Raw genomic sequence first — 22,161 nt, forward strand, 5'->3', positions numbered from 1 at the left:
GATTGAAACATATAAGATTATTAAGGGGTTGGACACGCTAGAGGCAGGAAACATGATCCCGATGTTGGGGGAGTCCAGAACCAGAAGCCACAGTTTAAGAATAAGGGGTAGGCCATTTAGAACGGAGTTCAGGAAAAACTTTTTCCACCCAGAGAGCTGTGGATCTATGGAATGCTCTGCCTCAGATGGCAGTGGAGGCCAATTCTCTGGATGATTTCAAGAAAGAGTTAGATAGAGCTCTTAAAGATAGGGGAGTCAATGATATGGGGAGAAGGCAGGAACGGGGTACTGACTGTGGATGATCAGCCATGATCACATTGAATGGCGGTGCTGGCTTGAAGGGCTGAATGGCCTACTCCTGCACCTATTGTCTATTGCAATTGTTTGCATTTTCTGGGTGACATCATGGCAAGAATATTCCTTAGATGAAAGAGGCAGTGGAATCAATAACACTGAGAAATGGACAGCAGAATCTGTGCTTAGTGTTGTGCTGCTGACTAGATAAATTCTGATAGTTTGGGAATTGAAGTTTCCCTCCCATAATGGCAAACTCTTGCTTAAAACACAGACATTGCCTGTTACGGATGTAAAGCCCAGTGGAAATATAATTGCCTGTGTAAATAATGCAGGAACCAGCTGGGAGCAATATACAAATATTTTTAGCTCTACTGCTCATCCAGATCTCACCATCAGTAGTTTTTATCGCCACGTTATAGTTTGCCTAATAAAGCAATCCGTCACACAGAATACATAAGTGCCGGATGTCTCATCAGCATTCTATGGACACACCTTACGAAACCTCAGGCCATGTAGAGTTCCACCTTGAAGCGAGCGATTCCCAGTATCATCTCAATTCAGAAGATCCAGGAAGCGAGAAAAGATCACTTCATTTTGACCTTAGCTATTTTAGAACTGCATGCAAGTTTTCAAAGTTGGAGAAATTTGTTGAAGTTAGATTCTGGCCACTTTGGAAAAGGAGGAATGGAAGTGTCCCTGGCCTCTCTGGAGTAATTCTGACAGAATGCTACCTCCAAAGGAAATCCACAAATTACCTCCGAATAAAGTTGGGGACAACTCTAATGCTGGTTGAGGTCCTCTGTTCAATACAGCACAAAGGCACCAAAATGAAGGTGAAGAGGTTGGGTAAACAGAATGAGACATAAATACACATACACTGGCATAGACAGGGGTTAGTGGGGAGAGCATTGTGTAAAGCTGGAAATCAGTGTGAAGCCTGGTAATTGTCCAAGGAATTATTGTGGAACTCAGAAGGATACTTCACTCGCATTACATTTATTTATTTATTTATTTTTATTCGGAGATACAGCTCATTAACAGGCTCTTACAGCCAGACAAGCCTGTGTTGTTCGATAATATCCTTGTGACTAATAAACCCACAAACCAGTACATCTTTGGACTATGGGAGGAAACCGATTGCCTGGAGGAAACCCATATGGTCTCAGGGAGAATGTACAAACTCCTTACAGACAACAGCCTGAAATGAATCCAGGTTGCTGACATGATAATAGTGTTATGCTACAATGCATAAAGCAATATCCAATATTGAAGAGTTCCACATTAAACCACAGAGGCAACAGGAAAAACTCAGTGGAGAATTCACAGCACATGGAATTATCAGAGATATACAGTGTGGAATGAGCTTCCTGTAGAAGTAGTAGAGGCAGTTCAGTTGTGTCATTTAAGGTAAAATTGGATAGGTATATGGACAGGAAAGGAGTGGAGGGTTATGGGCTGAGTGCGGGTAGGTGAGACTAGGTGAGATTAAGAGTTCGGCACGGACTAGGAGGGCTGAGATGGCCTGATTCCGTGCTGTGGTTGTTATATGTTATATGGTTATACCCTAAATTATCTGAACATCAGCATGTGTCCACTTAATACAGTTGCTCTCCTTGCTTGAACATCTCTTGAGGAACATGTAAGGCACCTAATGATTGCGACAAGCACTTCATCAATGGTTGCAGTTGTGGCTGTGAAGGAAAGCCCTCAGCTACTCTAGTAATCTTTCCTGTTCATCTGAGGAATGACATTTGACTTAGTTACAGTTTATCCACAGTCTTGACAATCACCATAATCCTCTTAAAGTCAACATCATAATCAAGGCAACATATTTGTCAGGACAACTCTTAATTCTATCAGACTGTGAATTTCTAGTCTTTCCATCTCTGACAGAGAACAACTCACTTGTACAGTACGACAGATCTCCTCTACTTCAGTAAGTTGCATAATGTATGATGAGTACGTTCTGTTCATTCCTTTTGTATTGAATGTTCTAGTCTTTCCCCAGATTTCACCAAGTCAATGCTCTAGCTCTGCAAGGATGACACTTAATCAGATGCATCATGCTGCAGGAGGATTAGGTGTGTTACTGGATAGGCTGGGTTTTCCATTGAGTGGAGGAAGCTGATGGAGATATCTGAAAGAGATGTATAACATTATGAGGCAGGATAGGTAGTAGGAACATTTTCCCCACAGCAGAAGTAAATCTAACAAGAGGGTCACTTTCTAAGGTTAAAATGTTCAGGCTAAGGGAGAAAAAGCTTCAAGGAGATCCAAAGAAGAATATTTTTCACCCAAACTGTGGCTGCAATCCAGTTGCCATGCCTGATGAGATCATAATACCTAGAAGAACATTTGAATTGCCAAGGCATAGTAGGCTGCTGACAAAGAGCTGGTAAATGGGATTGATGGGTATTTGATGGCCAGCATCCACAGGATGGGGCAAATGACCTAGTTCTGTGTTGTATGATTCTGGCATTAAGACAGAGGTAGGGATAAAAGGGGAAGTACATACAATGACAGTTGGACGTTGTTGAAAGCTAAGAGTATGTGAAGAAATAAGAGATAGGTTACAGTTGGCAAGTCGGGTTCAAATTGCATCCATTAACCATGGAGGAATGATTTTTCTCTCAGTTTCTTAATCTTTGTGGATTAAGTATAAAAGGAAGCATATCAGAAAGAAGAGAAGATAGTCTCAAACAGGAACTCTTACCAGAACCAACCAACTGTACTGCAGACTTGCTACTTCTCCCTGTAAGGATTATTAGGGATGGGCAATAAATTCTGACAATAATGATTTTCCAGTGTGTATTAGTGAAAATAAAACTAACTATACCTTTTTGCTGGCAGCACAGTTTGCTTTCCACCCACTACTGGGTACAGATGTGCCCTTTCTCCAGAATTCTTAAATGAACACATCTCACCTGTAATTACAAAAGAAGAATATTGTAGTTTGGCAATTCAGGGCTGGAGAGAGTGAAATTCTTCAAGTATGTTATCATTGAAAAGAAAAAAATTATTAGGTCTTGTAGGAGGCTTAAAGGTGAATTAATGCCCAGGACCTGATAAGGTATATCCAATTCTGTCAGAGAAGGCATTGTGAGAGATTGCTAGGGCGCGGACAGAGAACCTTAATTCTGCACTGACCACGGGTGACTCGCCAGATGACTGGAGGACAACAAATATGGTACCTTTATTCAAAAAGGACAGCTGGGATAAGCCATGTTGTTATAAGCCTGTGCATCCATGATCAATTTTATGGAAGTTATTGGAAAAATACCCTGAGGCAGGGAGTAATCAAAGATAGTACATTCTCTCTGTTCTTCTATTTATATATCCAGATAGCTCATGCAACTGACAAAAGTTTCTAAGAATATTAAGCAATTTCAGAAAAGATTTTCAAAAACTTAAATTCGAGTTTGGTACGCCAGATTCCAATGAAATTTCATTGTTACCCTGTCTCCCATCAGATTATAGCACAGCAAGCCTACCATCTATCATTCACACATGCTTACAAGTGGTGGTTGGTTCCAACTGTGCATCCTACCCTGGACTGTATTTTACTTACAAATACAGTGTGGAACAGGCCTTCCAGCCCAACAAGCTGCACTGCCCAACAACTCATCCATTTGGCCAGGCAGCATCTATAAGGAGAAGCACTGTTGACGTCTCGGGCTGAGACAAAGGGTCTCGGCCCGAAACATTGACAGTGCTTCAACTTATAGATGCTGCCTGGCCTGCTGTGTTCCACCAGCATTTTGTGCGTGTTGTTTGAATTTCCAGCATCTGCAGATTTCCTCATGGTAACTCATCCATTTAACAATAGCCTAATCATGGGACAATTTACAATGACTAATTAACTTACAGATTGGGATGTCTTTGGACTGTGAGAGGAAACCAGAACACCCAGAGGAAACCCAGGCATTCATGGGTAGAATGTACAAGCTGCTGACAGACGGTGCCAGAATTGAATTCCAAAATCCCAATGACCCGAGCTGTAATAGTGTTGCGCTAACCATTACATTACCATGGTGCTCCACCACCTATCATCCACGATGTTGATAAGAATACCCCCAGCAAAGGTGTGAAGCAAAAACATTTTGTTTTAACATTGAAACAGAAAATAGAAATCTGGAAAATTTTTAATGTTTTTATGAAAGAGTTCAACATTGTTCTTCAGTGATTTAGAACATAGGACCAGGCCCTTTGGCCCACAATATTTTATCAAACTGATTCAGCTAATGATATCTGGTCAAATTACAACTTTAAATCACAAGGTGCAAAGTTCAAATAGTTATTAGTGGACTCAAGGAATGGAGCATTTAGTTTGTGAGTTTGTTTTAATGTTTATTCACAGAAGAGTAGAATACTAGTATATGATGTGCAATAATGTTTATGTTGAGCAATTCTCTTGCACATGAAATATCCATGCATTCAGCAGCAACACCCCCCCCCCCCACTGCCCCCAATTCTCTTTTGATGCCGGATATGAATGTAAGCATTACGATTAAAAAAATTGAAAATGACACAAAAAATAAGTAGTGTTGTTGATTGTAGGATAATATTGATCAGTTGGTCAGAGGGCCAGAGCAACAGTAGATGGAGTTTAATCCTTATAAGGATGAGGACACTCTCAATGGATGGCTTTATGAAAATTATTGAGAAACAGAAGCACTTCCGTGTACAAACCTAAGGGTTCCCTGAAGATGGCAGTACAGGTAGATAAATTGGTGAAGAAAGCATAGAGCATGCCCATCTTCGTTAGCTGAAACATTAAACATAAGAGCAGGAAGGCTATGTACAATTCATAAAACATTGGTTAGGCCTTTACTGGAATAGTGTGGCCGACCACCAAATCTATGCCCCCTCATGATTTTATAAAACTTGATAAGGTTACCCCTCAGCCTTAGTGCTCCAGGGAAAGCATTTCCAACTTATCCAGTCCCTCCCTGTAACTCAAGCACTTCAGTATTGGTCACATCCTGTTGAATCTTTTCTGCCATCTTAATCATGTTCTTCCTATAATATGGTGCTCAGAGCAGTGCACAATACTCCAAGTTCAGTCTCATCAACATCTTGTACTTTGACTTGGGTGCCCTGAAGCAAAAATAGTCAGTTCTGATAAAAATCAGAAAAAATGTTACCTGAACTTGTAAATGTTGGTGTTGGGTTCCAGAAGGCTGGAAAGTACTTAGACCAGGGGTCAGCAACCTTTACCACTGAAAGAGCCACTTGGACCCGTTTCCCACAGAAAAGAAAACACTGGGAGCCGCAAAACCCGTTTGACATTTAAAATGAAATAACACTGCATACAACGTTTTTTTTGCCTTTATGCTATGTATAAACAAACTATAATGTGTTGCATTTATGAAATTGATGAACTCCTGCAGAGAAAACGAAATTACATTTCTGCATGCAACAAAAACATTTTGAACTCCGAAAAAAAGACGTTGGGTTGAAGGTTACTTTTAAGTAAAATACTCAACGTCTATTTGAGTCCTTCTTGTATTTATGAAAAACGCCAAACTTAAATTTGCCGCCAGCAGCAAACCAAAAATAACATCAGCCAGCTGTCAGCCTGAAAAATAAAAGGACTATTTCACTGAACAATGAAAAAATATGAATATACATAAAATAATAGGCAATTAAAATATTTATCATACTTGGTTAATGGGATTTCTGCTCCTGGACCTCAGCGCACAGCGTCTGCACATCAGGGCTGTATGACGTCACCTTCATCTTTACACAGGATCGCAAGCTGTCATCTGTGAGGCGTGCGCGATGTTTGTTTTTAATAAAGTTCATGTTGGAGAACACCTGCTCACATACATATGTGGATCCAAAGATCGACAGGACTCCAAGCGCATACTTATTCATGTTTACATAAATGTCGGGCATAGCATTCCATGTTTCGAACACAAGTTTGTCCGGTTTTGGAAGGTTTTCAATATCACTCCATTTGTGATTCTGAGCAAGAACGGCCTTCTGACGGGCAACATCTTCAAGGTCTGCTGTCAAGCGTCTAAACTTGGACACCCATATGTCTTTGTCGGCTATGTCGGCCAGTTCCATCTCAAGATCAGGTTGACTCACACCTGCCAATGCAGTTGTATTCAGTAGGGAAGGATCGATGCTTAAGGGAGTGACCGGGAAGGATAATGTGTTTTTTTCCTCTCTGAACTCACAGAAGCGTTTCCCAAACGATGTTTGCATTGCGATGATTGCAGAATGTAAATACTCCGAAATTATCATGTCGTGACCTTGTTTGAACTCTCTCAAATTGGGGAAGTGAGACAAAGTGCCTTTCTGTAAATCTCTGGCAAGCACTGTCAACTTGCGCTCGAATGCCAAAACATCCTCCAACTTGTGCAGGGCTGTGCGTCCTTTCCCTTGAAGAGCTGTGTTCAGCGTGTTCAGGTGCGCTGTCATGTCTACCATGAAGTGTAGCTTTTCCAGCCACTCTGGCTGTTCCAGCTCAGGAAAGGTGAGCCCTTTGCTGCCCAGGAAAGTTTTCACTTCTTCCAGACACGCGACAAAGCGTTTCAGCACCTCCCCTTTGGACAGCCACCGGACTTTGTTGTGCAGCAGGAGATCAGAATATGCGCTTTCCATCTCGTCCAGTAACAAACGGAATTGACGGTGATTTAAACTTTTTGCCATTATTTTATTGACAATCTGAATGACAACATCCATTACTTCTGTGCATTCCGGAGGAAATGTTTGAGCGCACAGTGCCTCTTGGTGCAAGATGCAGTGAAAAGTCAGCAGCTTTCTGTCCAGCGACTTCTGCAGTAAAGCCACAAATCCCTTGTGCGTTCCCGTCATATTCGGAGCCCCATCAGTAGCTACTGACACCAGATGGGTGGTCTTTATTCCTTTGGCTCTTAAACAATTCAAGACAGCCTCACAGATGTCCTCCCCCCGTGTTTGGTCTTTTAGAGGTATCAACTCAATCAGTTCTTCCTGTGGCCCGGCAGAGTTTACATACCGGCAGAACAACGCTATTTGTTCAATATCACCTTTGTCTTTAGACTCGTCACAGGCAATCGAGTAGGCCACAGCTGAATTGATGTCTTTAATTTGCTGTCTTGTGATGTCTTCTGCCATTTTTATGGTTCTGTCTTTGACAGTCTTTGCAGAGAGGGGCATATCCCTGATTTTCTGCACAATTTCACTCTTGTTTTTAAAGTCCGTGAATAGATGTTCTGAAATCTTAATGAAAGATTCTTTTATATATTCACCATCTGTAAACTGCTTCCCGTGCCTGACTATTTCCTGAGCGGCAATATAACTGGCGTATGTCGTTGATTTTCCAGACTTCATCCATTTCTGGAAATGATTTTTGCTCAGATCAACCTTCCGCATCAGTTCCGAAACGGCTTTTTTTCTCTCATCTCCATCTGGATATTTTTGAGCAAAGGCTGCGTGTTTACTCTGGAAATGCCTTGCGACATTTGACTTTTTGTTGTTTGCTAGTTTCTCATTGCATATTAAGCATACCGGTAAACCAGTCTCGTCAACAGTGAAAGCAAATGAATCTGTCCACGTATCATTAAACGTTCTGTTTTCTTCAGTCACTTTTCTTTTTTTAGAATTCTCCATAGTTGGCTTACCTTGGATCGAAAAATTAAAGAAATCGCGCACTGGCGGGTGTCAGGTATTGGCAGTGGTGACGTATATTAATAGCGATAAAAACACGTTGTAGCGGTGTGCTCACGCAGTCAGTAAACTGCAGTCGAATAACTTTATTCGAACTAAACAGCCTTGCTTTTAAGCCTCCCTCAACCCAGCCCCCATGGACGCAGATGCTGCAAAAGACGCGTACTCACAAACCCCCGTAGGCTATCTCCCTTAGCCGGAATGCTGGCTAATTGTGAGCCGTTTCGGATGTGCCAGGAAATGTGTCGCCACACTTAGATTGTACAAGATCACCATAATCTTCAAATTTAGAATTACATTTCAAAAGCTAACAAACTAACATAAAATACATTTTAATTAAATACTGACCAATTATTTCCCAAAGCCACAGGGAGCCGCAGCACAGAGGTGAAAGAGCCACAAATGGCTCGGGAGCCGCAGGTTGCCGACCCCCGACTTAGACAGATAACTTATGTTGGTTCATCATTATAATTGTACAGGAGACTACAGACTGAGAAACTGAGAACAGGAGTGACTGGAAAAACAGGAGAACTAAGATGGCAAGCTTCAGGAATCTTAGCTTGCTTGTGTGTGTTAAACACTTAGCAGCTACCTAATCTGTGATCTGTGTTTGGTTTCTCCAGGGTGAGCACCAAAAGGCTCACCATGAGACTCTAATTAGAATAGAGGTGTGAGTGGGTGGCTCACTTAGAAGGACTATCTGTTGTTAGATGATGGGAAGAGATGAAAAAATGGGATTGGCATCGCCTGTGGCTACAGAGGAAGGAACTCCTTCACTGCTGAATTTGAACCCTCTGGATAAAAAGTGTTTGTTTTTCCTGGAGCAAAGGAGGTGAAAAAATGACCTAATAGAAGCATATGCAATTTTGAGAGGGTATGCTTTCTCCATGGTAAGGGTATCAATAACAAGGAGACGTGGACAGAGGAAGGAGTATTAAAGGGAATCTGAGAGGGTTTTCTTTTACACACCATTGATTCCTGGAACTCAATGCCAAAGCAGCTGGTGGAATGAGATACAATCGTTATGCTTAAGAGCCAAATAAGTTGCAGAAGGATGTTCCTAATGTAAGCAAATGGAATTAGTGTTGATTGGATGTAGTGGGCCAAAAACTGTTTCTGTGCTGTACAGCACTATGACCCTGAGGAGGCCCCTCCTTCACTACCCTGGTATTCTACTCATTTATTCATACATTTGTTATGTATGTTTGAAAACAGCAATTCAGATTCATTTTGAAATTCAGAACTATTCTGAATAACTTCAGCTGTTGATGCACACATCAAATGGAATCTTCACAGTCACCACAGCAGAATGGGAGATCTTCTGAAAAATGTTTTCTTGCTATTATTCTTTGGGTTACATAGTTTATTAAGCAAAGATAATTGGCTGGTTAGATGAGAAATAGCTTGCTTTTCAACTGAATCTAGAAAGGATATATCCTAATCACAAATCACAAGTAAATTTGACGGATTTAGCACATTGATCATATAATGGGAATAAAAAGCTAAGCTTCTCTTTTCATTAGGAGTGGGTGTGGAGGAAAATGGGCCAAAAGTGACTCAAGTAACACAGTAAATGTTTTGTTCTGATTAGTAATCATTTTTAGGCAAACCTGAAATAATTCCACAGCATTTTGTTATTTTAAAGCTGCAGAGTGTAGAATGTGGCAGCATGGGAAAACTGTGAAGTTACATAAAATATTAAAAGCAGTAAGAAAGTGTAAGGAGACGTTTAATCACTCAGCTAATGCTCTGAATGTAGAACCTGGTACCAGAGCATATAAAATAGTTGAAGTAAATGGTTCAGAAAGAAACTAGGTAATTGAATTAAGAAGAAAAGGATGAAAGTGCTAATGAGATTAGGAAAAATAGACTATGAAACAGTTTGTGTGGAGCTTAAACTGAAGCACGAATCAATTAGGCTAAGGAGATCAATTCTACATTGGAAGTGAATTGCGCACATTACTTCATGTTATCTGTTTGGGTTTTAAGTCAAATTAGTATACAGCCTAGCTTTTCTTAGAATCACTGGATCAAGGAAAAATATGTGCTTGGCACAATGAAACACTTCATTTCAATAGGCAGCCTCAGAATAAGCTTGAAAGCCAGCGGATACAAACATTGAATGTATTTCAACTTCAAAAATAAACTAGCGAAGAAAGGTATTGCTAATTAGCTCCCCAGGGATTCCCTTAGCAAGCACAGGTGACACTAGTCTTCATCAGAAGTGAAAGATGGAGTCATAAGCTTTTGGCAGCCCATGTTCTGTCTTCTTCAATGGTTCCAATGGAAGAGAGAATCTGTTGAGATACAGAACCAGCTACATATTTATAACAAACAAATTTGACATCAGTAGCAAAAATAATTTCTAGCATTCACTTCCATTTCTTTAAAATAACTAGTGAGGACACTGTTTTAATCTATTATTATATAGAGTAATCTATTTTTATGGGTAAAAAAGGCTTTAATCATTTGTAAAAGATAAAATAGCAGAAAACCTGGAAATTATTAAGAAATCATTAAAATCAGTATGGGTTGTGAAAGAGAAATCTACTGGACTTTATTTGAGGATATAACTAGTGGAAGAAATTTGAAAGAAACAATAAATATGGTGTATTTGAACATTTTGAAGGCTTTTGATGAGTTCTATGTACAAGATTATGAACAGATTTAAAGTACATGGAATTGGGAGCAATATACCAACATGGAATGGGTATTACAGTATTTGACGAATAAAGAGGAGGAATAATTGAATTTTTGACCAGGTGGCAGGCAGTGACAGTAGATGCTGCGAGGATCAGTGTGGGGACCCCAGCTAATCACAATATACTTTCTGACTTGGATAAGGGAGCTTAATGTAACAAGTGCATATTTGCTGATGACGCAAAACTGTAGGGAAATGGCAGTTGCGTGGTGAATGCAGAGAAGCTCCAGTGTGTTTTTGACAGGTTAGGAGTTGGGCAAACACATGGCCAATGTAGGTTAATGAAAATAAATATGAGGTGATGAGCTCTTGTCCTGAAAACAGAAAGGCAAGATATTATCTGAAAACTTAGATTTTGGGGAAAGGGAAGCTGCAATGAGATCTGGATATATCCATTATCGAAAACAAACAGGGCTGAATATCTGACAATTGTGCTTACCCTCTATGTTTCTAACACATTAACACATGCACATGCACTTTCCATTATTCCCAGACACAATTCACCAGATCACAGGAGATTACATAGCCCACCATGCCTGTGCTGGGACCTAGAAGCAATCATCCAGTTAGACTCACTATCCTGAATTTTCCAATAACCTGCAATATTTTTATTTCCGCACATATATCCTGCAGAAAATTGTTATTAAATCTGATTCCACCATCCTTTCAGAAAACACATTCCAATTCACAATCTCGTGGTTCAATTTTTTTCATATTATTGATTATCCAAAGACTCTGGTTTACTGATCATTCAGGCAAACAAACTATGTTTGTTCCATTAAAGATCAATGCAATTTGAACACTAATTAAATCTCTGCTTGACCTATAATATAAGGCTAATAGTTAGTGAGATGTTGCCTTGCAAGGCATCTGATGAATTGGTGAATCTTTGTGCTGTTGTGTCTCCCGTAACCAAAGTCCCTCACCCCTAGAGCCACTCTAATTTGTTTTGGAGGATCAGCATAAGGAGAATATCTAGGAAAACACTTCTGTCTGCTCTCTCCCAAACCTATGAATGTTCCATTTTATAAAAGATATTTGGGCCCGGTCATGGCCACTTGACAGGTTAATTAATTCTTCTGCTTTCACTGTCTTTAATCCCAGACAGGATTCAAGAGGATAAGGCTCACAACTACAGGAGCACTAATGCTAAGCCATCTTAGATGCTTATCAATGTAACAGTAACGGCATAACATAGGAAGCAATAACAATATGATTCAGCAGATGCCTTGCATCTCACTGATATCTCACTATTAGTATACTAATACACTAGTGAGTATAGCTCACTAATTAATAACATCATCAAAGGCTTACATTACAGGTTTAGCAGCCAATCATCTCCTTCTCCTTAAATTCTATCCCTTTCTACCTCTGACTAACCTTCTAGTCCTCTATTTTGATGCCTCTTAGTGGAGGAAAAAATGAATAAATGACGGATGGTTGTGATGGCTTCTTGGACATAACTAAGATGTATCAATTCTTCCTAAATATTTTACATATCTGAAAAATGCAATGAAAGATTTATTTTGAATCCTGCATGTTCACTGTAAACAGAAGACAGGGGGCGCATTTTACTCATTGTTGGTTTTGCAGAATCCCAACCAAAATAAATGACAGAAATTGACATATTCAGGCAAGGATAATTGTGTTCTGAAAGGCAATATTTAGCAAACATGTTTTAAATGGGTAGCGTAGTGGAATATTTTAACATCTTAACCTTATTGGATCACACTGGAGGGATGTTGTTTCTTATTGAATCAGTTGAAAGTAACTTATGCAACTTCATAAATAAAAAAATATATTGTGAAAAAATCATAATGAAGACTGCATTGAAAAACTTTTATACAACAAACATTTTAAAGCACTGCAAGAAAAGACAGAGCAAAAACAGAAGCATAGAAATAACTGTAGATAATATAATCAGCATAGAATTGAAATAAGGTTCTAAAGAAGCCTTTGAAAGTATAGGATGGGTTATTAAATGCAGTGAAGCTGGGACAGAATACTGCTAATGATGGCTTTGAATATCCTATAGTTCATTCAAAAATAGAGAGATACTAAAAGAAAATTAGCCTCAACATTTAGCTAAGAATCATAAAACTCTAAATGTTGGAACATTCAAGTCTGGTATCTGAAATGTTAATTCAGTTGCTTTTTCATGGATGCTTCCAGACCTGCTGAGTACTTCTAGTGTTTTCTGCTTTCATCTTAGCTTTTAATAAGAAATATTATCATATTAATGATATGTTATTGATTACCTCAATGCTTCCTGTCTATTAAATTTCAATCCTGTGTCATTCCTTACAAAATCAGAATGCCCTCAGCCTTTTAACCAACCATAGCAATAACACTTGCTGAAAAACAGATAAATCATATTGGTAATTTGTAGTGTATGCAAGAATTTTCAAATATGTCAAAGTCAAGGTAAATTTAGAATCAAAATTACCATTTATTACCATATACAACCTGGAGATACATTTTCTTGCAGGCATTTCAAGTCTGTCCCGAGGCTCATCAGGCCGGTGCTTATTTCCGGTTTCCGTGGCGTGAAGCAACTGAGACTCTCCCCCGGATAGGACACCAGTCTATCGCGAGGTTAACCCCCAGCATTTTTGCCGGTACCCATTTTCAGCTGGGTGGACTGGAGCAATGTGTGGTTAAGTGCCTTGCTCAAGGACACACACGTTACCCTGGCCGGGGTTCGAACTCACGACCTTCAGATCGTTAGTCCAACACTTTAACCACTTGGCCACATGCCACACTTTGCAGGCATTTACAGGAAAGTTAAGAAATGTGGAAACTATAGAAAGAGTGCAGAGGAGATTTACAAGGATGTTGCTTAGATTGGAGGACATGACTTATGAGAATAGGTTGAGTGAATTTGACTTTTTCTCCTTGGAGTGACAAAGGATGAGAGGTGACCTCATAGAGGTGCATAAGGTGATGAGAGACACTGATCAACTGGATAGCCGAGGTTTTCTCCCAGGGCTGAAATAGCTAACATGAGGGGGCATAGCTTTAAGGTGCTTGGAAGTAGGTTCAAGGGGGATGTCAGAGGTAAGTTTTTCACACTGAGAGTGGTGGATGCATGGAATGCACTGCCAGTGATGGTGGTAGAGACGGATACAATAGGGTCTTTTAAGAGACTCTTAGATAGGTACGTGGAGCATGGTACATGAAAAATAGAGGAGTATGTGGTAAGGAAATTCCAGGCAGTTTCTAAAGTAGGTTACAATGTTGGCACAACATTGTGGGCCAAAGGGCCTGTAATGTGCTGTAGATTTCTGCTTCTATGTTTTTAATGAAAAACAATACATGAATAAAGACTGACAAACAACCAATGTGCAAATGAAGACAAGCTGTGCATAAATAAATGAATAGCTAATTAAAAAGATGGAACAATAAATAATATTGAGAACATTAGTTGTACAGTCCTTGAAAGTGAGTCTGTAATATGTGGCAGTAAGCTTCGTTGGATGAGTGAACTGCCAACCCACTGACTTCACCTTACAGAAGATTGTAAGGAAGGGCTGTCACATTAAGAGGGTAAAAACTGGTGATTTTTGAACATACATAATCAATAGAAAATCTAGGACAAAATTAAGGGCTGTGTCCTTTAGCCTAAAGTAACCTGGAAAATATAAGTGGGCTATACAAATATTGGGTTGCCTCCTTAAACCAGTGTCAATCCCTTTACTCACTATAGTAACATTGCAAATATCTTAAGCCCATTCACAGAAAAGTGCTGATCTGAGGTGAAGAAACATCTGGATCTACTTCTGGTATTAACTACCATTTAGAATAGTGACATGGAGATGGTTTGGTATACAGTGGTAGCAGGGGCCATGATATGAATGATTTCTTTTAGGTAAGTAATGGTTAGACCACAACACGTAGACCAATATTCAATGCTTAATGTCAATGAAATTATTGACTAAGCAAGAGTTGGACTAAGTGACCTCTACAATTTATACTTCACTCCAATTCCTATAGTGCACCACCTCTGTAGAGATGACTGTTCCTCCTAAAGAAAGTTTGTTGTTCTAACAAACTAAAGCTTTTGGTCACCAATAGCCATAGATTTTTTTCAAAACAGAAACTAACAAATAAAATGAGTATTGTGGATGTATCCAAATCCAAGGCCAAGACCATGTCTGCTGCAGGCCTGAGCTGGGGTTAAAGGATTGTCTATGTGTGTGAGTGGATCAGGGCTTGCTTTTGCTGGTGTTATTTTGTTCTGTGTGGTTCTGCCAAGCATCATGACACCAGAATTGTGGCAACGTTTGCAGGTTGCCCCCAGTACACCCTCAGGTATGTTGGTTGTCAACGCAAACAATGCACTTAACTTTAAGTTTCAATGTACGCATGACAAATAAACTTGAATATTGCATCTTGTATCACAAACTAACACTCTCTAATTTTTAAATCTACAAAAGGAATCTTTGTCCAGTCATTTTGTGTTACCTTGAATTAAGTTGGCAAAATGAAGGACCAGTATCAGAGGTGAAGAAGTTAGAGTAGAAATTTAATTGAAGGGAATGAGAAATCCCTGTCCGCTTCTGCATCACTAACCTTGTGGAAAACTGACAAAAGCTTCATCTTTTGCAGGGCCTGTTGTTTCATATTAAACACACTAAGCCCATTCTAATGTGTAGTTTTAGTTCTTCCCAAGCTCATTAAACATTTAGCAGTGGATGCCTCAGAAGCAGTGGATTTTCAGCCAACACTTGGTTTCGACCTACAATGGTATGTGTGTGGGTACTACCTCTAAGGAAAACATTTAAAGTAATATTTGCACATTACACTTAATCAAAACTTGTTCAGGCTCAAAGGATTATTAAAACAGAATATGAATTATGTCCTTAAGCTTAAAATTCACAGGTAGCGAAAGCAACAACTCTGATTGACATGAACAACTTATTGATAGTACATTTCCTTCTTTACAGTGTTGGTCTTAAACGTAAAAGCAATTCAGAAAAAAAGTTGCTTTCAGAGTGTTCCTTTCAATATTTCATTTTTTTGAAATCTGACAGAATTTTCAATGCCCATATATAATACATAAAATAAAACTCCAAATCATAGGCTGCTTTCATGCAAAGCTGTGTAAAAGATGGGCAGAGAAAGACCCGACGATTTCTTGAGCTGGTCCCACATGATCACACTTGCTCAAAGAATCATGAGACCCAGATAAGAACTGCTAGGTAATTAACAAGAGATTCAAAAACTTGTTAAACCCCAGGCTCCTTCAAAAGGAAACTAATTCAACAAAATTCCTCCTGAACCCAAACAGAGTGTATAGTTTCCAAGAGTCAACAGAATACATGTATGCCCTACAGTAAGTCCATCCTTTGATAGTTGTGGGATGCTTGCAATTTGGAGGGACATATTCAGTAGCCTCATAACAGCTTGGAGTTAGATGGACTAATTTAGGTATGATCCTGTTTAGCTCTCTCTCACATAGTTTAACCACGGGGCATAGCCTAAAAGCGACATAGTAATAGTTCCTATGTTTATGAAGGTTGTCAGTCCTTAAAGGTAAAGCCCTTATACCTTTAAACAACTCAGACTTTATCAACTGGAGAAAAACCCAGCATGAGAACTGAAGGAGCCTGTTGGATGAGTGACCATACGCCTTATCAGCAACACAGCAAGTCCAGTTGTCTAGATAGAGCAATAGCTCAGTTGTTTTTTATCGTCTTGGTGACGCTGATAGTCAATGCTAAAATGTTGATTTTTAACCTATTGCATTAACCAAGGGAATGTAAATTACATCTAAAGATTCTTCCCGGAACATTTTTTTTAACCAGGGATGATGCTGATGACTGTTTTGGTAAAAGTACCATAAGGGCATGCTAGGATGGTCGCAGTGCTTCTGGATGCACGGAATAAAAACATCGCAATAGCAGAAAACATCGTGCTTTCTATAAAATCTATTTTATTGTAGCATTACTTCCTACACACTTTAGAAATAACTCACTGTCTGTAAAGCGGGATTGATTATATAAATACTTTTTAACATCTTTTTTGTTTACATAAAATATTTATGTAAAATATTTGCTTACATAAAATAGTGTGCACTAATATTGCAAGAACGTTTTCACCATTTCCCACAGGTATTTGATTGTACCTCTTAGGATTGAGGGCAAGTAGTTATTTGGTTATGTTACCATTTTCAGGGATATTCTATCCGGTTAAAAGAAGTTGCAAACGATAGTGTGTTCGAGTACTGTATACCCGTTTTCAAACATTAATCATTATTTTTAAGTTGATACACATAAATGTTCAAATGGAGATTAGCAAATTGCGATTGAGGGTTGTCCCCCATTTTATTCCGTGTTCCTTTCAAGTTCTGTCAAATGAATGCTGCAAAAGGATTGTCGTTTACTACACACCGCCTTCCACTGCGAGGAATGCATATATTAAAACGACTGGATCACATGGGCTATCGTCATTGAACAGCTGCACCAGTTTCCTGATTCCATGGAAATATTTAAAAAAGGCAAACCAGCCATCGCGGAACTTCTGCTATGCTTATCAAAGTTGTAAGGAAAAGAAACCGACCGGATTGTCCTTGCATGCAACTGGGGATGCGGAAAGAATGTTGTCACACTGTTACAGCTGTGAAGCGGAAGGCTGCTCCGGACCTCAGAAACTAACAAATGGAACAGCAAATGTATTTTTTATGCTGTTGTTGCCAAAGCGTTCCCCCCTCCTCCTCCTCCTCCTCCCTTCCCCTTCCGTTTCCAGTTTCGAGACTGCATTTCCACAGGCTGTTGCTTCGTGTCACTGACATCACGTCGACGGTGACAAGAACATCGAGGGCGAGAGCAGAAGTGACTTTAAAAACCAGGCACTGCCCAGGGCTCGGCTTCATCTCGGCGGGATTACTGAGCGACCTTCGGGACTGATCCGGTTTGGGAAAGGAATATGCCACGCTAGTGAAGGATTAATGTGTGGAAAAGGGTAGAATTTGAATGCGCGGCGCATTGCCGTTGTGCTTGCTGCGATAAACTATGAAGATGCAGTGAAAGTCTTTTGCACTTCAGATTATTACCAGGACATCGACTGAAAGCGATTCCATTGATTTTGGCTTCGACTTCGTGCTCCCACTTTTGGTCCTACGTTACACTTGGAAGGAGCGGTTTGGGATTTGGCCTGATCCCATCGCAGTGCCCCCACTCCGGAAAACCATTCCACTAATCTGAGGCTCCTCAACTCTGATCTGACGTAGCATTTTCTCTTCATTTACCATCCTCTCCGCCGGCCATCAAGTTTCCTGCCGAGTGGATTTGGCTCCAACCTCTACCGAAAGCCTCTGTCCCAGTTCTGTCTGACGGCGCGATGGGGAGTGTTCCTCATGGCTACTTTTTCTGGCAGATGCATCTCTGTTCGCCAGCACCACCTTCTTACAGTTATACATCGGACAGATCATAGCCACGGGCCAGGACGATCTACATCTGGTTCTGAACATCCTTACAGCTGCAGTATTTGTGACCTTCCGAACTGTCCGCTTCTTAATTTCTCCAATTCCAAATCCGAATCTCACCCCCGCCCTAAACTCTAAACTTCACTGAACTACGCAGGGTCCTGTTTAATTGAAGTTTGCTTCACTCTCTTCATAGTGTATCGCCGCCTCCTTACACATAAGCACATTTTGTGTGGGTGTGTGTGTGTGTGTGTGGACGGGACCTCTTTTTGCTTTTTCTCCTCGGTCTGGATTTCCCCCGCCGAAATGAAGGCCTCCGGTGTGAGGAAGATTCGGAAGAACGAGAAGGTGGATGAAGCCCAGGCTTTGGCTCGGAGCTGTGCGGGGAGACCAGACTTCCAGCCTTGTGACGGCGTCTCCATCTGTGCCACCCACAGCCATGGCAAGTGCTTCAAGCGGCACTGGTGTTGCCACTTGGGGTGGTGTCACTGTAAGCGATATTCGTTACTGTTTGCCTCTGATTAGCAGAAGTGAAATGTCAGTTAAAATTATATCGTGGTCCGCATTGATTTGGTAATTATACTGTTTAGCATGCAATCCTGTTGACTGAGATCCTGAAAATATTTATCCTCTTCCACGGCAAACGGTGCTCTTTATAGCTCTTTTAAAGCCTTCCTGCCGTCCTTTCTTTAAATTGAGGAAACGGCAATCGGATGTGTGTGAACAATGAACACACACACACACACACACACTGCTCGTTTAGTTTTTTAAAATTATTCTAACCCGTTATAATTTGGAGTTTAAAGAAATATTCTGCTGTAATGGCAGTTTCTGTGCATCCTATCGAAGCCCTCTTCACTGATTACAGTACCGCCATCAGAAGTCAAATGCAGTAATTAATTTACAGATATAAGTAATTGATATTAAAAATTAAATTCAATAGTAGAGAAGGCAAAACATCAAAGCATCAAAAAAGGAGAATGCTGTAATCCCGATCGGACAGTTTGAACCTCTAATCTGGTTCTCTGCAAGGCACGTAACGTTGATAAATTGGGGCCGTGGTCAATACTGAATGTCAATTAGCTGACAAGGCTTCCGATTCAAAAGATTGTTGAGTTTTGTTTGTTGGACTCCTGCTGGGGAGACTCCTCCTTCACAGAAAAGTAACGGGAGAGGGAAGGTCAGTTTATAAATCGATATGGCAAAGGTCACTTTATGAATCAGAGAAGGTGATACGAGTGAGTCAATGTAAGAGTGAGCCAACACAGCCCCAATTCCTTCAAACCTGGAGATTTAATTTAGCCTGAAAATGGGGTGGGGGAGGAATAGTTTATATGAAGCTGGGTTTGCTGCATATTTATGAGTCAAAGTTTTGTTAATGCTGGCAAGAATTTTATCTATGGCACTAGTGAGCCATTTGTTGTCAAATTCTGGAAACGGAGAGCTTAATGAAACTTCAGTGAATCTTTGGCTAGAAGTCTGTCTAACAGCCTATACAACAGCCAGATTAGACAGAAGCGAAATGCAGCACATCAGGCAATCAAACTTAAGGCATTGATTTAATTTTAAAATATTATTATGTAGTTACTTTGTTAAATGACTGCAAGTAATTATCTATTGAGCATATGGTGTTTCACATAAATTGGTATAGCATACATGCTCAGGAAATCACTTCATTAATGGGATGAACAGAATATCTTCTGCAGGCCTGATTTATTCAACCAAGCATAGGCTTGAGAATGCAAAGCATGGTTGAGAATTTTATTGAATTTTCAACCCCTCCTCAATCATCTTGCAAAGGTAAATGTCACTATGTCAACCTCTGCAGGTTGGTTTATTTCACTCCCAATTCCAGCTAGTTTTGAAAGAAAAGGATCACACAAAAAGCCAAAGGCGAGATATAATAAAGAATGCAATCATCCTTCCTAGTCAACCCATAGGGTCACAGAACAGTCACAGCACAAGAAGAAGATGTTCAGCCCATCTTATCCAACTCTACAAGAGCAAATCGCTGCTGTCACTTAAAGGCACTTTCTGTGGAGCCTTGAAGACTTTTTCCCTTGTAATATTTATTCCCCTTTTTTGTTTTAACACCTGTGATCTCTAATCATTACCCTCTCCACTAAATCAAAAGCCTCCCACTATACTCTATCCAGAGCCTTCATTATTTTATACACTTCTGGTCAAATCTCCTCTGAGAGAAACAGTTCCAGACACCCGGACCTATCATAGAAAATGTAATTCCTCATTCTACAAATGATGCTTGTAAGTCTTTCCTAGACTCTCTCTATCACATCCTTTCTATAATGTGGTGACTAAAATATAACTCCAATTTGCAAGTAGATGAATTTAAATCCTATGCTTATCTTTTGATCCAGTGTTGAAAACTGCACTTTCATTGTTCAAACCAACACGTTGTATTTAACTTGCTCAAAATTATTTATGATTTTAATGATTAGTACAAGAGCTTGTATTAGTCACTACCTCTTGGAGTCCTCTTATTTTGTGGTCTTTCAGTTACCTAATGGGAGGAATCATTCTCATGATTCCTTTTCACAGTTCTTTGATTTGAAGACCTTGTTGAATCATGAGAGTTAAATGCACACATGAGGTCAGTGGGCCCTTGAATCCATGCCGGCTGCTGTTCAAGCATTCCCATCTGTCTAATCTCTTTAACCAGACTGAGATAAGGAGGTATTTCTTGTGAATGCTGAGTTATTGTCTACTCAAGGCTGATGAAGCTCTAGGTATTATTCCCGAAGTGCCCATCAAATTCCCTTTGAATACACTAAAGCTGGGGTTCCCAACCTGGAATCCACAGATCCATCAGTTAATAGTAGGGGTACATGTCATAAAAAAATTTTTGGAACCCCTGCTTTAAATGAAATTAGATATTAACAATTAAAAAGAAAATCACCTACCTTCTCCCTTCTGCAGTCCAAGAATCACAGTTGTGATGAGTGTAGTAATGGAGTACAGTGGCAGGCGCAGTTCAATTAAATTTTATACGCAACTCCCACTACTTTACTCAAAAGGTTCCCCATTGCTCCTCAACTCAAACACTTAAAAACATTTCCTTCTGCATGACAGACATATCTTTATATCTTTCTTACAACAACATTTCTTTGTGTCGTCTTGTCAATTAATGGCAAATGAGAGGCAGTTTTGATGCACCAATGATTCTCCTGTAGAAAGTGTATCCAGAAGGGCCAAGTGGCCTTATTTTTTTGCATAGGAATAGAGGCCTTCATCCTGAGGTGAATTTGTGTCTGGATTTTGAAGAACATGCAGTTGTGAAAAATAGTAGAATGAGGTGATACTGCCCCTGAAACTAGTTCCACTAAGATCTCGTCTGATTTTTTGGCTTCAAATCCATTTTCTTGTCCAATCTCTCAGTGTTCCCCATAGACCAAACATCTATTTACATCACCCTTGAATAAACTTAATGACTCAGCAATCACAACTCCCCAGGATAGACAGTTGACAACCTTCAGCGGAAAGAAATTTCAGCCTGGTAAAAGGTCACTTGATGGTACTTTGTTAGTGCAGGTGTTTTAAAATTCCCCTTTTCTACCCTAATTACACATTTCATTACATGATGAGATTAGCTAATAATTCACATACATGGGGAGGGGTTACAAAGTTGGAATATTTTCAAATGTGTGGTTATAAAGTAATGAAATTATTTATAAAATGAAAATGAGAAATTTTATATTCTGTCGAATGGAAAGCTGACTGGTTTTCAAATTAAAAATTCATAAACCAAACATCAGCTTTAGAGAGGAGAAGAGGATATTCAGTCCTTTGTGTCCTTACTGACTCTTCAAAGGAGCCAGCCGAGTCTCCTGCCCTTTCCCTGAAGCTCTGCAACATTTTCCATTTCAAAGTTTTCCATTTCACCATTTTAAAGTGAAACACTTGGACTGGTATGTGGATAGAAAAGGTTTTGAGGGATATGGTCCAAATACAAGACTAGGTTAAACAGGCATCTTGATCTGCATGGGTGGGTTTCTGTGCTGTACAGCTATGAATATCCATCAATTTAAAATTATTTTGGAATCTGTTTCACTATTGTGTA

General features: G+C 39.9%; 2 protein-coding genes across 2 annotated transcripts in view; one reads left to right on the forward strand and one right to left on the reverse strand.

Annotated features, from left to right (window-relative positions):
- Positions 1–1,100: 1,100 nt before the first annotated feature.
- LOC132392255 (general transcription factor II-I repeat domain-containing protein 2A-like) lies at positions 1,101–7,485 on the reverse strand. Its single transcript, XM_059966089.1, has 3 exons — positions 5,961–7,485; positions 3,134–3,221; positions 1,101–2,434 (listed from the first exon to the last, which is right to left on the reverse strand). The coding sequence occupies exon 1, from the start codon at positions 7,444–7,446 to the stop codon at positions 5,965–5,967; it is 1,482 nt and encodes a 493-aa protein (XP_059822072.1). The 5' UTR covers positions 7,447–7,485; the 3' UTR covers positions 1,101–2,434; positions 3,134–3,221; positions 5,961–5,964.
- A 9,294-nt stretch (positions 7,486–16,779) lies between these two features.
- Positions 16,780–22,161, forward strand: part of LOC132392758 (UPF0524 protein C3orf70 homolog A-like) — a 36,761-nt gene continuing 31,379 nt past the window's right edge. The window contains exon 1 of the mRNA XM_059967077.1: positions 16,780–18,573. Within this exon, the coding sequence (XP_059823060.1) occupies positions 18,390–18,573 (184 nt within the window). The 5' untranslated portion in view covers positions 16,780–18,389. The remainder of the gene's footprint in view (positions 18,574–22,161) is intronic.

This window comes from Hypanus sabinus, chromosome 4 (assembly GCF_030144855.1).
Source record: "Hypanus sabinus isolate sHypSab1 chromosome 4, sHypSab1.hap1, whole genome shotgun sequence".
Taxonomy (NCBI): Eukaryota; Metazoa; Chordata; class Chondrichthyes; order Myliobatiformes; family Dasyatidae; genus Hypanus; species Hypanus sabinus.